Source organism: Oncorhynchus mykiss, chromosome 19 (genome assembly GCF_013265735.2).
Source record: "Oncorhynchus mykiss isolate Arlee chromosome 19, USDA_OmykA_1.1, whole genome shotgun sequence".
In the NCBI taxonomy this organism is placed as follows: domain Eukaryota; kingdom Metazoa; phylum Chordata; class Actinopteri; order Salmoniformes; family Salmonidae; genus Oncorhynchus; species Oncorhynchus mykiss.
The window spans coordinates 12,607,632-12,624,744 of record NC_048583.1 but is presented as its reverse complement, the minus strand read 5'-3'; the positions used below and the strand labels follow the sequence as shown (position 1 = coordinate 12,624,744).

Genomic DNA, 17,113 nt, shown 5'->3' with positions numbered 1-17,113 from the left:
CCGGTGGAACTCATTCCTCCCCAGGGGGTCAGGGAGACGGATTCCAGTGACTCATCGTTCCGAGGGGGCGTGGCCTATCCTGAGGCATGGCAGACAGCTGCTCTGCCTGGCAGGGACCGCAGCGGTGACATCACGCCCTGGGATAATTTAAAGGGGGCCGATGAGCTGGGGAGCGAGCTCGTAGTGGACAGACCAGCATCAACAGAGCACCGTGAGGGTTGCATTAGTGTTTTCAAGAGCTCCAGAGAGAAGAGTCGAATTCCCCCCGGCCACTACGTACAACAACCTGCTCCCTGAGCCGACCCACCCCTGATTACCCCTCTGGGATATGACCTACTAGCCCCTGTTCTTGCAATGCTGAGGCATTGCCCCATACCCCTTTTCGCATCTTCCGGATCCCGAAAGAAGATGCCCAAGGCCTCTGGGAAAGAGAAGGCCCCCCTGGCAACACCGGAGAGCCAGGCCCTGGACATAGTGGCAGACCCAAAGGTGGTGGTCAAGGTGGCTAAGGAGCCACCACTGCCCCCGCAGAAAGTGCTCCGGCTCTTCAGCATCAACATCATCACTCAGGGGCTGCCCTTCTGTCGCAGACGGGTGAGTGCTGCCGGGCTTGGGCCCAAGGTGTGTTAAGGGGGGTTGGGGTAGGCCAGATGCTTACAGACATGAGCAAGGAATCTCGCCTGTCACCCACATAAAATGTCAAGAGGTCATTCCGCACCCTGCAGGCTCATCTGTGAGACGGGACTGACGAAAGCACAACTGTCTGCGGACTAGTGCAACTGTGATTCTGTTTTAGCGTCAAGGTCTCTTCCCCGTTTCCTCTCTTCTGTTGAATTGCACGTTGTCAGTTTCTCAGTGTTGTTGTTGTTTGTAGTTAATCAAGGTGACAGTTTGTCTCCATCTGACAGAGGTTGTTTGTTTTCCTCTTTTTGTTTCTGCTCTGGTGACTATTTTCTTTTGTTTTTGAAATGTTCAACAAGAGTCTTGTTTCTTCCCAGGGTTGTATTTTGTCAAAGGGAAACGCAGTGGAGGCTGTCTCAAAAATAGTTCTGACCTCTGACCCACAAGCCTTCTCAACGTGGATATAAACACTGTATAAACGCTGTGCCTACTACATCTCTTCCCACTTCAGTCAACAAACAGTCATTTGTTACCTGTACTGTTGTCTTGTCTTGTTTCATTAGAACAAGATGGAAAGATAAAAGCGATGGTCAGTGTTGGCACTTGTCCTTGACCGTAAATGCAGTGACAGGTTTTATTCTTGACAAAGCGTTTCATAATATGAAAACTATATTGCCAACACGTGAATGAGCGCAATGGCTTGTCAGTTTGGTAGAATACCCTATTCCCCAAGGACGTTTTACTAAGGGCTTTGTCTCAATTACATTATACCATGTTGTGTAATGCTAACAAATGCACACTACCAATCCTTAATCATGTGCCTACTTCAGCAAATAGCTTTCAACCAATTTATTTGTATTTAAGTATTCGGTGTCTCTCTAAAACACGGTTTTATGCTACCGTGTGTCGTGGGTAGACTGCTGGGCGCAACAATGCACTTGTTGACGCAGTCTTGTGCTCGGGCAGCCTCGCCCAAAGCGCCGTTCAGGACTCCTACATGTGACCTTAAAAAGGCTGCATGGTATCTCTCTATTTATAGGTTATGTTTAGGAGACGGTGACCAAACGTATTGATCGCAGGGATAAACACCTGGCAGCTTCTGTAGTCCAAGGAAATATCGGTTGTCGACGTTTCAAGAACGTAAAGTTGAACGTTTTACAGGGACAAGTGCATAAAAGACACAGGCTCTGGATGTCCTCTCCCTTCAGTAGTCTTTTATTGCTGACGTGTTTCAGTGATGTCATCCGATTAATTGGGAGAGGTGCTGCTAGATAGGAGGGGGGTTAAGTACGTGACGGCCAGGACAGTTCAATGGTATCGGACGCGATGGAACGTTACACCTCGACAACTGGCCTGCGGCTTTACTCCTTATGCTCAGCAACCTAAATTAAGCCGTTCTAATGTTTCGGGGGGGAAAATGGGCGTAGGAAAATGACTTTTGTCGTGTTTATTCAAGCATATCCTGCCGCTAAATTGGCTTCCATTTTGAGAACCCAGTCTCTTTATGCACCACTTACGCCACGCTCGTACCAGTCCAGCATCTTTACACGTACACGCTTTTTATATGTGTGTGTGTGGTGCACTGCGGCAACAAGTGGAGAAGGCTGACCAAGGCTTTGACTGCCATGTTGAGCTGTTATCCTGCCAAATTGAATTGCGGCCCACACAACCTTTTTTCTAGTTGTTCCCCTGTAAGGAATCAGACGTACCACAGCTTTTGTACCCCCTGTCTGTAAGGAATCAGACGTACCACAGCTTTTGTACGTGGGAAATGTTGGCAGCCCTTGATGGGCAATTTGTACTTTTGTGACATTGTACTGATGTGAACCCTTTAAAAAACTTCATCACTTCGGGGAATTGAATTGACTACAGCTAACAGCATTGATATTTTCTTGTCAAATTAGACTGGCACCTCAATGTTTGGGTGTAAAAATGCCTTGGAGCTTAGACGAAGGGCTCTTTTTATAGGGGTTGCTGAGGGAAGGATGGGAGAGGACATGAAAGATTGAGAGAATATAATTGTCCTCTTTCCACCTCTTCTTCTGCAGCTTTCACAGAGGGAGTTGAGGGACAGAGTGAAAGATGGAGAGAGAATGAGGAGAGGACACAGCTAAAACAGTGACTGAGGAGCCTGCAGCCCTCTCGCTCGCTCTCCCCGCCCCCTCTCGCTCGCTCTCCCCGCCCCCTCTCGCTCGCTTTCCCCGCCCCCTCTCGCTCGCTTTCCCCGCCCCCCCCGTTCCGCTCTCCCCGCCCCCCCTCTCGCTCCGCTCTCCCCGCCCCCCCTCTCGCTCCGCTCTCCCCGCCCCCCCTCTCGCTCCGCTCTCCCCGCTCCGCTCTCCCCGCCCCCCCTCTCGCTCCGCTCTCCCCGCCCCCCTCTCGCTCCGCTCTCCCCGCCCCCCTCTCGCTCGCTCTCCCCGCCCCCTCTCGCTCGCTCTCCCCGCCCCCCTATCGCCCCGAACTCCTCTCGCTCTCCCTGCCTCCTCTCGCTCTCCCTGCCTCCTCTCGCTCTCCCTCCCCACATTTTTTCTCCCCCTCTCCCTCTCCCTGCCCGCTCCATCTATCCCTCTCCCCCTGTCTCTTGCTCTCCCCCTCTCTCGCTCTCTTCTGTCTGAGATCAAAGCCAGCCACTGGGTAAAACAGCTCTGAGACAAAGGGATCAGAATGGTAATTTGTCCTTCATTAGCGCTGTTTACGCGCTAGCTGCAGGTTCAAAAGCTGAGCCGAAAGGGATCTAAGGGGGTGGCTAGGCAGTATAATATCCACTATGCTCCGTCTTTCCTGGCCACAGAGTCAGAATTAAAGAGATGTTTCTCTTTGTCAGTGTATCGCTCACTGTCCAATGGGATTCAAGTGGCACTCATAATAATCACCATAATCATTTTCTGACTGTTACACTCCTCTGTTACACCGCATGACTAACAAAAAGGGAGGACAAACTAGGTTCACAGTCGACGCACACATCACAAAGCAGGGATGAGCAACTGTCCAGGCATACGATGGCTCTAGCCCTTTAACCTGTTAAACTCAGTGGTTGTTTTGGACCCGGTACTCTAGCCCTTTGACCTGTTAAACTCAGTGGTTGTTTTGGACCCGGTACTCTAGCCCTTTAAAAGGCTGTTTGTGACGTGATTCTCCCCAAGAACTTCATGAAAGCGGAATGTCTTGACCTCCATCCAACAAGTGTTAATTTGTACCGTGTACTGTTTCAGATGTGTTGTGGGCTGTAAAATGGTGTTGAGGGTGTTATAACTGTAAATAAGGTGTCCCACTGGGTACCTTCTGTGTTCTCTCATTCTCTTGCTCCCTCCCTCTTTCTAGTTCATCCCTCCCTTCATTCCTTACCTCCCTCTCCTTTGGTAAGGAATGTTCTGCGCCCTGTTTTCTTCAACTGCTAGGGAAACTCAGCCTTGACGCTAATTAGGATTTAATCGTTTGAGCTGAAGGTGAAATACACCTTTTGGTACCAACCAGACCTAGGCCTCCAGGGGAGCATGAAACGAGACACCCCTGGCACAGGGAACCGAACACGGGAAGAATAAAGTTAGTTAAGCCCCCACCTCTGGCAGCCTCCGGATGGTAATTGGTTCATTTTTTTATTTTTTTTTACATGTAGGATTACGCCACTGTTGCCGGTCGAGCTTAATCCCTGGCTTCCCGTTGCAGAACGGGAAGCAGAGCAGCGCCCTCGGCATGCCGACCTCTCCTCCATCAGGGGATCTTTGCCTTCCCTCTCTACCTCTTTCACTCTCTCCCACTGAATAAAACACTGCAGAATACAGGTGTTCTATCAGCAACTTGCACACATGCCCCCAGTAAGATTAACTTTGTATGAAAAGACAAAATGGGCTCTTACAGGCTTCCCCTTTTGTTCTTTAGTGCGTCGTGTTCAAGAACAAGTTCCTTTTGTTTTTGCGTCTTTGTCACTATGTTAAAATGGTACCTGCGAGGAGAGAGTTCCAGGCCCCGAACTGAAAAACAGTCTAAACTTTGCTGCCTTTTGGAAGAACGTTGTCTCAGTAGACCAAACCAAACAGTAGCTAGGTCCCCCATGCCCAGTTGTGGGGCTGCTCTTGCTGGTGTGCCACGCAGACTCCACCAGACTCTACTGTGGAGGCAGCAGCTGGCTGCTGTGAATGGAATTGCTGGTATTTCTCTGGTCTCTATGGGACGTTAGAACTTAAGTCCCCGGAGCTTCTGCTTTCAAGAGAGCTCATTCCTCAGAGTCCCAGGAGCTTTCACAAGACATATCTGTCATTTCTAATGCGACAGTGTTGCTGCTGAGATAATTGCAGAAAAGTTTAGTTATTTTAACAAAAATATGTTTATTAACTTAACAGTTAACTGAATACATTATCATATGTTCCATAGTACGGAGCGATTTAGTAATTTGAGGTAGTTTGATTATTTAAAAAAAATAATGGATTACTGTTTCGATTATACATTAAATGCATTATGAAATATTGACAGAAAATATATATATATATATATATTTTTTTAATGGAAATTCCAAAGTTAATCATTATGAACATTCAATTGCAAAAACATAGAGACAATGGGATATTTTCAGTCGGGTCAATAGAGAAGTAGGAAATGACTATGAAATATTTCAAATCTGTACGTTTTTTATTTTATAACTAGATTTTCTTTTCATTCCTTAAAGTAATCATCTCATCTCTGCTCAGGGAATAGCAGCCAGCCAGACCATCTAACGTTATCTCGGTGCTCCCCATACTGTACGGATCTTCAGTCATCCTATTCAGCTAGGCTAGCCTGACAAAAATCATTTTTCTGCTTCTTCAAAGTAGATGAGACATACATGCACAAACGGTCTCTATCCCTCTCGTTGTTGTGTACATTCCTCTCTCATGCGTTCCGTGCGTATCTAACCTAACGTAGCATGCGTAAAAGGGTCTCTGTCCAAGCCCGGAAAGAACGGGTGCAATGGATGTTCTTAACTCTATTTCTTGAACTGCATTGTTGTTTAAGAGCTTAAGTAAGCGTTTCACGGTAAGGTCGTATGTAATTCAACTAAGATTAATTGTAGTTAATTACCAGGTTTCTGCACTGAACTAGGTTGAATATTTGCTTAATGCAAACTACAACTCCCCTTCGGGCCAGCATTTCTGTCGTGAATAATTGGATTTCTCTCTAAAGAAACGGCGCGTTGGGCTCACACACAATTCCTGAATGGAATTCAAGCAATTGAACTGGCATCGGTCAATTAGTTGTTTTAATAAACCCACCCAAAAGAAAACGAAATCTTGGTTAATCGCTCAGCAATAATGTTACATAACATTTGTTTCCTCTGTAATAGCTTAGCAATAATGTGTCTCCTGAAATGTAGGCACACAAGCTTAAATACGGTCCTTGTCTGAGGACATCTCCAGGATCTTTTGTATCGTCCTTCAACTCTGTCAATCTCCTGATATAAATAACATAGGGACTTGGCTTGAGTTTCCAATTCAAATGTGCCAACATAGGTTACGCAAACCTCGTTTGCCAGGCCCGGAACAGGTATCCAGCTGCTGATGGTTATCGGGGAATCAGACTTCTTACACAGCAGTGCATTTGAGACTTGGTGTTACTTTCCTGGCTCATCCTGCTGCCATGCTATTTTGGGTAAGATGATCTGGACCTGCCCATGACAGCTATGTGTCCTGTCCCCTGCCATCAGCCAGGGCCATCAGCTGCTTGGACTTTCGCTCAGTATAGGCGACAACTTTCCCTAGAGACTCTGATATCAAGTGCAAAGCGGATGAGCTAATAGCTAGATCTCAAAAGCCACGGAAGGAAACACTTTGCTATTTTGTCCGTTATACATCCGTTCTTTGCCTTTTTCAAATTATTTTTGATTAGCCTCACAGGCACACGTAAGCTGTGGCGGATTTAGCCGTTAATCAGCCAAGTGTCTAGTATAAAACAAGATGTTGTAATTGAGTGCTCCTATGGCCTTTTTGTTTGTTTGTAAGGTGTCTGTGTGTGTGAAGCAGGGCGACGTGACACTCTTGGTAGGTGCGGCCTACGATGCATGCTGCAAGCCAGGCGCAGATTGCAACCTCGCTGTCATGTCTTCGCTCACATTTCCAAAAAAAAACAAAAAAAATTCCAAGAGTGTTGGATAAAAGGGATATGAGATGGCACCAATTTTAGGCTGTTAAATTCAACTTCGCCAGTGTGCTGTTTTGAATACTGTATATGCCCTTGCGTGCTAACTGCTTAGCACTACTCTGCTTCAGTCATCATACTTTCAAACAAGTTATTTGCAGAGAAAGCACAAGAGTTTGCACCTTTATGCCGACGAAGAGACGTTGAGAAAAGCCCACACCAGGCCTTAGAGATCAGTGCACGGCCAGTTGACTCCCTTAACTCCCTCACACTCCTCCCAAGACTCCAACCTCTGCAGTGGATTATTTCTCAAATCCATCTTCTAGTAAACACATTGACCAACTTCTTGCCGGTCGGGCCCAGCCACGTGTTAAGGTGCCTGCGGCGGGCGGTCCAGATAAGACCTTTTGGATTTGAGGAGCTTCACCCTGTACTCATTTGGTGCTACATAGATGAAAATGAGACTCGCAATCCCTCGACTCTGCATCACGGCCCACCGAAGCTAATCGTCTCCTCGCCGCATCGCTTTAGCGGCCCTGTTCACGTTATTGCAGTTGACAGCAAGGTGTCATTGCAGGAGAGATGCCGTTAAAATGGAGGGCCTGGAGAAGCACTGAAGATGGTCCATTTGCTGATGCAATAGACTGCAATACGACAGGGCTTGTGCTGGAATAATAAAGCACGCTACATTACCACTCCAAGACCTTCTGAGTTCTGGCTTTCTTTTTGGATTCATTATTACATATTTAGCTATTTGTTTCTATTGTGTCAGTATAGTGTCACGCTTCAAAATGATGACCTTTTAAAAATGTAGTCTGCCACTGGGGACCGCATTCACAACTTCACGCTCTCCCCACACACTAGAAATCCAAGGTCCCTCCGACTAATCGCCTGTCTATTCCCTGCCAAGTAGAATAGGTTACAGAGTATTGAACAGACCCGTACGCTGGTTTTTACTCTGTACCCTGCTGGGCTGTGACACAGCTTTGAGCAGAGGATGAAACACAGACTCCCAGAGAGCGGTGGTGCTCTCACAGGGGAGTCGCCTGTTTATGTCCCTTCAATGGGCCTCGTGGTGTAAGACATGCCCTGCCACTGGGCAGTCGGTCCGTTGTATCTGCAGTCTCTCCTTTCCCGACAAGTTCACTAGAGGTAAGTGCTATCTGGGAGCTCTTTATGGCACCCTCGCCCACTTCTAATCCTTCAGTGTCCATCTGGTCATTTTTCTATTACAGATTATACTCTTACGGCTTTTATTCATCACCCTCCAGCTCTAAATGCACTTTTTTCCATTATCAGTAGACAATCCGGTCTTCGCTCACAAACTGACCGTAAGTCCCCATCACCAACTAAGTGTTGCAGTGCGATGGATACCCATAGCATTCTGACTACGCATCACAACCATCTGTCCTGCTGCTCCTTTACTCTCTATTAATAGAACCCACATAAGAGCTCCTCTCTGTCCTTATGGCTCAGCTGCTGAGAGAAACCCACAACACGTTCACCTCAGACGTACTGACCTCCCCTTCAGTTTAAAGCCAAGGAAGAAGTGATGGCGAAATGATGTCAAATCATGTCAAATCATGTCAAAAGGATTTGTGGGGCGTGGACTCATGGGGCGTTCCCCTGGTGTTAGCCGTCTCGCTAGCTAGCCTCGCTCACTAGCGCCTTCCTCCCTTCCTTCACCTTGGCGTATTTGACCATATCTGTAATGTCTATATGGGCGGCTGGCTGCCACATTCATCTCTGGATTTGTGATCTGGACAGCTGATGCCCGGCCCCGTTCAACCCCCACTCTCTCTCCTGAGGCAAGGACCAGAGCTCTGCTCCCTCACTCCTGGGAGAGGTGCTGGGATTCCATTGCCCTTGGGCTCCAAATAACACTGAAGGGGGGTGGAAGGGAGGAAGGCATCTGCTCCATGCTATTCTAGGCAGACCAATTCCAGGGCAGAGAGCGGGAGAGAGCCAGCCAGCAGTTCGGCCCAACCAAGCTGTTCTGTCCCCCACTAAGAAAATGAAGGGGCAAGGATTCGGTAGCCAGGGAGGACGGTCGGTTTTCGTGTTTCTGGTTTGTAGCAGCCGTCTTATCGAATAATCTGTCATCATCACTACCTCTTGACCTGATTTTGTTTGATTTCCTCTGATCTAATCAACCAATATGAGATTTCTGTTCTCTTTACTCACAACGAATCATGGTAAACAAACACTGTTCCTCATCAGTCAATGTTCATCAGAGTGTACTTGGAAAACATTGACTTGTTTCCGAGTACTTCAACATAAATTAGCCTGGTTATCATTGATGACACGGCGATCTCTCTCGCGTGCATATCTTGTCTCGACACGCATGCATGTCTCGACACTGTAGCGTTTAAAGGTGAATATGAGTTCTCTCTCTAAACGCTGCATGCAGTCTTTCCTGTGGTATGCTGTACGTGACGCAGTGTGACCAAGACCTGCTCAAGTCGGCTCACGACCGAATGGCTCAGGTCGTACTTTAGTCACGGCCCTTCCCACCTGCAGCAGGGCTGCCTGGAGGCACTGACATTTCCCACGGCAGACGGCGGCAAGAGGGGTTAATAAGAGGCGTTCCCCTCCCTCAGGAATGCGTCACGGGGCCTAAGCATCGCCATGTTCCCCAACCGGAGAGAAACTGAAGTTGAGGTGGCACCTTTTAAAACCCCTCTACACGCAAGCAGATACACACTGCTCTGCTTCTCAGTTGTCGTGTCTGGTGTACAGTACCTCAGGGTCTACTCACATGACAGAGTCATCATTACCAACAACTACATCCAATAAGTAAGCCTGAGGTTAAACAAGACTGCGTTGTCGTAGCCTGTTTTCTCCTTGCTGCTTTACTAATGGCTTGTTTGGGAGTCTGTTTTTGAAGTGAGACAGAGGCGTAGTGTATCGGGGCCCCTGCTCCTTACCTGTGATCTGGTATTGCTAAGCACTTGTGTCAGGAGCCACACGGGGCCGAGCTGCTCTAGGAGTTTTCAATTAACGGTTTCCAAGGAACCGGTGCTATGCTTCTCACTGGGCCCCTCGCGCCACAGCTCTCACTCTAACAGTGTGTGTGTGTGTGTGTATACAGTGGGGCAAAAAAGTATTTAGTCAGCCACCAATTGTGCAAGTTCTCCCACTTAAAAAGAGAGGCCTTCATTAAAAATCCTACAGTGATTTTCTGGAGAAAAATAATCTAATTTTGTCTGTCATAGTTGAAGTGTACCTAAGATGAAAATTACAGGCCTCATCTTTTTAAGTGGGAGAACTTGCACAATTGGTGGCTGACTAAATACTTTTTTGCCCCACTGTATATATAGAGAATCAATCTTCCTCATTGATCGGTTGTCTCTGGCTTTGATGGCCGTGTGGCCGAGGGACAACAGACCCCACCCATTATAGATTTCTCTCTCATTTGTGTAATTATGCCTGTGCAACACTGCCCCGACTCCCCGCCTCCACAGTCTTGTGTTCTAGGCTGGGATCCCCTGGTTGGGAATGAGCTGGTTAAATGTCTGTCTGGTCCTCCTTTCCAAGCCTCAGGATCTGTTGCTACTCCCCTTTTAAAACCCACCCACCCACCCATCTCTCTGTTGCTCTGGCTTGTGCGCCTAGCAGGCACGTAATTGGGTCGTCAGCAGGCAGTCGGACGCAGCCGGAGAATAGATAGCCAACCGGCCGGCTGTAATTGATGCGGCTGTCTGCATGGTTTGTTTAATCTGTGCATAACCCCTCCGTCCCTCGCCCTCTGTGTGTGGTCCGCCTGCCGCTGCTCTGAGGGTGCAGGTGCTGAGAGTTTAGAGAGACATGCCAAAAGAGAGAGCTGCAGAGCGAGAGACGGAGACTGAAGGACGGATAAAGAGAGGGGGAGGGAGAGAGTGGTGGGCATTTCTTAGGCGAAAGGCTTGGATGCAAGACATAACGGTCATAGGATCCTGTGAGCTATGAGCTGGCAGGCGATGTTGCCTCTACCCCTCCCTGCCCACTCTCTCTCCTCTCTCCATCTCAATGTAAGGGGCTTTATTAGCATGGGAAACCAATGTTAACATTGCCAAATCCAGTGAAATGGATAACAAACAAAAATGAAATAGACAATGAATGAACAGTTACACTCCAGAAAGAATAAAGAGAGAAAGAATGAAGAGATTTCAAATGTCATATTATGTGCACATAGTTTCTCTCGCTCTCTCTCTCCGCCACCCACAGTGAACCCACTGTGGAGTGCAGCCAGGCTCAGCATTGGTAGTAATAAAGATAGCCTCGCACAGCAGAGAGAAGCACAGCCTGCAGAATATAGAGAGGATATAAGGAGCGTTATTGCTTGTTCTGTTGTTGCAGACGGCTGAAACTCCAGTGTATTGCACAGACTAAAGAAAGACGAAACAAATACCTCCGGCTTGTTTGTTCAAGGAGTGGAGAGCCTTTGTTGCTTGAATGAGTGTGTGATTTGAATGAGTTGTTCAGGTAGACTTTGGTTTTGAACAACGGTACTGGTCAGTCCGGGTTGGCTGGTATTCTGTCAAGTATCTAATATAGTGGGGTCAGTTCACCCATTTGTCAGGCTCACTGTAGAGTGCCTCGTCATGCCTGTCACCAGCGCGGGTAATGATTCCCTCCATGCCTTGGCTAGAGTGGAGCTGCTTAGGCTACTCTGTCTAACGGATCCCCAGTGTCAGATGAGCTCTCACCATTCAGTGGTACCAAACTAGTTGAGACCAGTCGTTAATGGTCAAAGGTCATTGATAAAGTATAAAGTAAAGTATAGGCTAGTCTAACTTTTTATGCCTTCAACCTTATTCGAGACACACGTCACATCCACTAGCATTTTGCTACACTCGCATTAACATCTGCTAACCATGTGCATGTGACAAATAAAATGTTATTTGTTCAGTAGCACCGAACGAGTCGTGACTGACGTCGTTGGTGAAGTGTAGGCTGACTTTTAGCCCACGACTTCACCCTCACCCCGCCCTTAACTTTATTCGTGTCTGGCGGCCATGCTAGTGTCTCTGGGTTTGCCTGCTAAGGGCTCTGCGATGAACAGCTGGACAGCCAGCGGTTTCTGCAGCACAGGCAGAGTCTGGTGCCAGCTGGTCTGCCATCTTGGCTCTGGCATACGGAATGTGTGAACGCAGGACCCTATCAAACCTTGTAGTATGATTTCTGTAATATCCCATAGACTTAATACAGGTTTGGATTATTTGACTATACATTGATATCTAAACAATGTTTATGCTACAGCGTGAACATTGACTCTTTCATTTTAGTTCAAAAGAAACATTGTTGGAAAAATACATTCGATTTTTCTAATCCTGGAAACCTTGTTACTGGGGTCAGTTGAATAGTGCCTCGCCCACTCCGCTAACAAAACACAGTGCCCTTTAATGCTCTTCACACACTGAGGCTTTAGAAAAAGAAGAGGCTAGTTGGAGCCTGCCTTGCTCCTCCTGGACTTGCACATGCATATAAAGTGGCTCTTTATTACCCTTTACCCTTGGTGCTTAAGGCGTCACGACAGACACCCTGGTCTGAATCCAGGCTGTATCACAACCGGCCGTGATTGGGAGTCCCATAGGGCGGCTCACAATTGGCCCAGCGTCGTCCGGGTTTGGCCGGGTTAGGCCGGCATTGTAAGAAAGAATGTGTTCTTTAGTGATTTGCCTAGTTAAATGAAGGTAAAAAATGTAAAAGCTTGCTTCCTTTTTGTTTCTGCTTTTAATACCGCTATATGAGTGTCCTTGGGTGTGATTGTGTGATTGTGTGATTGTGTGTGTGTGTGTGTGTGTGCGCGCTCTCACATTGTATTAGTTAGTCTGCATCCCTGGATGTGAAGGAGCACTAAGGGGCCTTGTGGTTATCTAGTCCTCAGATGTACTGCGTATTCATTCTGAATACAGACAGACCTCTCACGCTTCCATCGATCTCCACATGTCCTCTACCGACGTGTCTACAACTGAAGGCCTCCTAAGACTAACGTTTAGCATGCAGAGGGAAACCAATGGGTGCAGGGACATGTTAATGTCTCTGTTAGAAAGAATCGAGGCAGAAAGGCAGACAGAAACATGTCGTGATAAAGTAAGGAACGACTTATCCAAGGAAATACGACTCATGAGGATTTTCGTGGCTGCCGTAGTTAGCGGACTCACACACACACACACACACACACACACACACACACCGTTAGCTGACCATGTTTTGAAGATGTTGGAAACCCGAGGTCTCTTCTCACATTTGATTATAACCGTGTATCATGTGGGAGATGTTACGCCAGGCTTCAACTTCCCCCCTATTTATAAACCCTGCGCCGTTTTAGAAATGTCTCCCCTTGCCCGGGCTCGCTGTGCCGTCCACCTCCCCGTCTGAGAGACCTCCGTCAACACCCAAGTAAAGGCAAGCGGCACATCGCATCCCTTCAGTTCAGAAGGCCACGGGTTTGTCCCAAGTGGCACCCTATTCCCTGTGTAGTGCACTACATTTGACCAGGGCCCTGCTCAGAAGTATTGCACTATACAGGGAATAGGGTGCCATTTCAGACGCAGCCCAACTCCCACATCTCTTTAGCAGCCTGAACTTTGTCCACCTCCACCATTGCCTGCCTACCCAACCAACCAGGCCTTCCTTCCAGCATGTCTTCTCTCTAAACTTGTTACTCAAGCTCCCTGTCCAATTAAGGACAGCTTCCCCCTGCCCCCTCTTGGCTTTCTCTGTATTTAATTATACATAACATCAAGGCACCCAGGCACAGGGGCGAGATGGATGCGTTTTCTATGTAAAAGCGAGTCGCCAGCCTCTCACTAATGTAGCTCCGGTGAGTCAGCCGGCTATTAATAGGACCCTGCCTGTCAGTTCCTTCAGCCCTCAGGCTTTATGTGCAGTGATACAACAATGCTCATCATCCAGCCGCTCTCCTCTGCCATACCGTAGCGGACCGTCCTTGGCAGCAGAGAAGACTGAACACACGTTGGCATATCGGCCGTCATTGTCTTGTGTCACAGTGCAACATTCGCCTGCGACTGTAAGTTGATGGACTGGCGTTGTTGCGTATGAGTGACTCCATCTGTTGGAAGACTAGCCTAGATCAAGGCAGCCATTTAAACCCCACCTATAGCTAACCATCGCAGGGACTAGTTTACATCACTGACCTTGTCTAAGGTCTGTTTCCTCACCGTCAGGTTCACTTGTGTTTTACATCAACTTTCCGACCCTTCGTCACACCAGCCCTTTTCTCCATGTTACCGAAGGGGACATTACCACCATTAGTCAAAGGCCCATTCCCACTATTCCCTCTGGGGCCATTTCCAGTAGCTGGAATGTTTAGGGAACGCTGTCAACCTTAGATCCTGGCCCCGCCGGGGCCAGTAGATCGATGAGGAAGAAGCTGGACCTTCCCATCTCTCTCTCTGTTTCTGGCATCTCTCGTTCTGCTTGTAGGCTCCTACATCTGTATGTCAAGGCAACCCTTTCACACCTCTCCACGTCGCGTCTAGGGGCATTTCTGTTTTGTGTTGGTTGTTACTGCAGACCACTTGCACTGTCTGTATTTCCTTAAAAAATCATTCTGGTTTAGTAGTACAGTGACACAGCTCTCTCACGTTTACAGACTCAAGGACCTACAGCACCCACTTCGTCATTCGACTTTGAATAGCCTTACAGTTAGTTTACTGAGGGAGGAGGAATGCAATTACTTTCACCCCCCCATTTTCCCCCCTTTTCCCGTTCAAAGCATCGTACTGAGCAGAGGGGCGAGAGCTGCATGTCTTAGAGTATTGATTGTGTCTGTATGTAGGTCCAGTGGCTCCCTCTATTTTCCCACACAGTCCCCACCCGCTCCCACTCTCTCCTTCACCCTCTCTCTCGCCTTACCACATATTACCCCTCCTCATCCTCTTTCTCCTTCCTTCCATCTCTCTCTCTATGGACTTGTCTTATCTCCGGCCAACAGCACCCCGATCCTCCCTTTCCTGTGGACTGGGTGGGCTCTTCATTAGCCGTAGCTTAATGGAATCATTCAGTCTCTAAACCCATGATGAGGTTGACTTTATTTCTGAATGCCACTGCCTTCCTCAACTGTCCCTGTCGCAAATGCAGTTTGAACTAGCATTCATAAAAACTACAGACCAACGCTGGGAGTGATTAATATTGACCTAAAAGTCATTTCTGGGCTACTTGCTGTGTAATGTGGTTGAGGATTAAGACTTAAGGGTTTGACAAGTCCCACTGTTACCGTTTCCATTAGTCTTGTCTAAGATCAGTAGAGCTCAAACTTACTGAACAAAGAATGTCGGCCATTCCCAAGTAGCGTAATATGTGAACTTCACTGAAACAAAATTTGTTATGACAGCTGCCAGAAAAATACACTTCTGGGTAGAACAGTTTGTATAGAACAGCTGTAGATGAACTCTGCTTGGTAAATCCTGGTGTTTTTAGTTTTTCTAACAGTGCAGTATGCAGTGCCTTCTCTGAGTGGTATAGGAAAATGACTTTTTCCCTCTTCCTCTGCAGCTACGTTCAGATTTCTAGACTCTGGCAGTAGTTCTTCATTAAGAATTCTAATTGGAAGACTGCATGCAAAGAGGTAGTCTGTCATAGTGTTTGATGCCTGCCAGTTGATTAGCTAGTTCCGCACTGCTCCAGAAAGTAGATTTGCAGTGATTAACATTCAACCGTGATGTTTTTGTGTTTGTTTCATTTGATACGGCTATAATGATATTACCAATCGACGGCTGCGATTTCTGCATGCGATTTTTTTCACTCGACGTTCCACTAATGCTTTGAGACTCACGACTTGGATAAGAGACTTTGTTTACACTAGAAACTATCGCACAGAATGTTAATTGCTGCTGGCTTTACTTGTTCAAAGCAGCCATCAAGAAAACACTCTGGGGGAGACATTTCTTTCAGAAGTAAAATATTCATAGAGCATATTGTTTTGATTATTATTGATGGCCGAGTGTGAACAGTGCTTTGAAACATTAATGCTATTTACCATTGCATAAGTGACCTATATGAAACATTCATAACTAGAGAAAATGCCTCTGCCTCCACTGGGTAGATCTCAAACAAAGGCAAACCAAAGGGCATATTACCAGTGGACAACAGTGCAGTTTCTTATGAAGAAGGAGCAATGCAACTGAATGAAATGTGTAGCTACTCCTTAGGCTAATTTCAAGAAATCATTTCGGTATCACTTTGTTTGGGTCCCATCTTGTTGATCTGAGGAGACTTCTGTCACTGTTGTGAAGACTTCTAGCTCTCTCATTCTTCTCCCAGGAGCCTAGATTGACATTTACTGCACTCTCGCGCTGTGCTCAGTCAAAATGTATGACTGGTCGTGCAGCTCTGGAAGTCCAAAGATTCTGAAAAGCATTGCCTTTTCACACAGTGTTAGGACAATGCTCTATTAAGTCACCCTAGATGGCATTTTGTGGTCTCTATTGCTTGAAGAACGGGGGGGATCTGAAATTGAGGGTTGTGACCCTATGGGTGATTGGTTTATCATAGCCCTCTGCATCGCTCAGTCTCCCTTTGTGACGACACCCCGATTACTCCCCTTGTTTTCCTCCTTACCACTTCTAGGAACACATTTATATGGCCCGTATGAGTTTCTCCAGTAACTTAGAGCAAGGTACTTCTTCAAGGTCATATGTGAGTCATTTCTGCCCAGTGCCCACCCTCCCCTAAACCCCTTCAGGGAGAAGGATCACTCTTACTATCCATTTGAAAAATGTTTCCTATTTTGGGCCTCCCGAGTGGCGCTGTGGTCTAAGACACTGCACCGCAGTGCTAGCTGTGCCACTAGAGATCCTTGTTTGAGTCCAGGCTCTGTCGAAGCCGGCCACGACCGAGAGACCCATGGGGCGGCGGACAATTGGCCCAGCGTCGCCCGGGTTAGGGGAGGGTTTAGCCGGACGGAATATCCTTGTCCCATCGCGCTCTAGAGACTCCTGGGCCGGGCGCATGCGCGCTGACATGGCCGCCGAGTTTACAGTGTTTCCTCCGACACATTGGTGCTGCTGGCTTCCGTGTTAAGCGGGCTTTGTGTCAAGAAACAGTGCGGCTTGGATGGGTCATGTTTTGGAGGATGCACGGCTCTCGACCTTTGCCTTTCCCGAGTCCATACAAGACTGTAACTACCAATTGGATACCACGACATTGGGGAGAAAAATTTATATATTTTTTTACCTTTTGGTCTATTCAGCCATCAGATTAGTTAGTCCTGCCATCTGTATTCCAGTAAGTCCTATCTATCTTAGGCTGTGCCAAGGTTCTAGCCTACTTAGGCTGTGCCAAGGTTCTAGCTAACTTAGGCTGTGCAACTCCCGCCTTATACAGAGATCAGAGGAGGCGGATGCTGTCTCTTAGGCCGGCCCTGCCTTTTGGAAAGGCA

General features: G+C 47.5%; 1 protein-coding gene across 4 annotated transcripts in view; it reads left to right on the top strand.

The window, feature by feature from the left end:
- The first annotated feature begins 169 nt into the window (after positions 1-169).
- The window catches only part of fbxw7 (F-box and WD repeat domain containing 7), a 97,813-nt gene continuing 80,869 nt past the window's right edge, over positions 170-17,113 (top strand). For 2 of the 4 annotated variants that reach the window (XM_036954311.1, XM_036954310.1), the window contains exon 1: positions 170-594. In XM_036954311.1, the coding sequence (XP_036810206.1) occupies positions 355-594 (240 nt within the window). In that variant the 5' untranslated portion in view covers positions 170-354. Of the gene's footprint in view, positions 622-8,725; positions 8,795-17,113 lie in introns of those variants that run through there. The other 2 variants (XM_036954309.1, XM_036954312.1) reach the window with 2 other exon arrangements.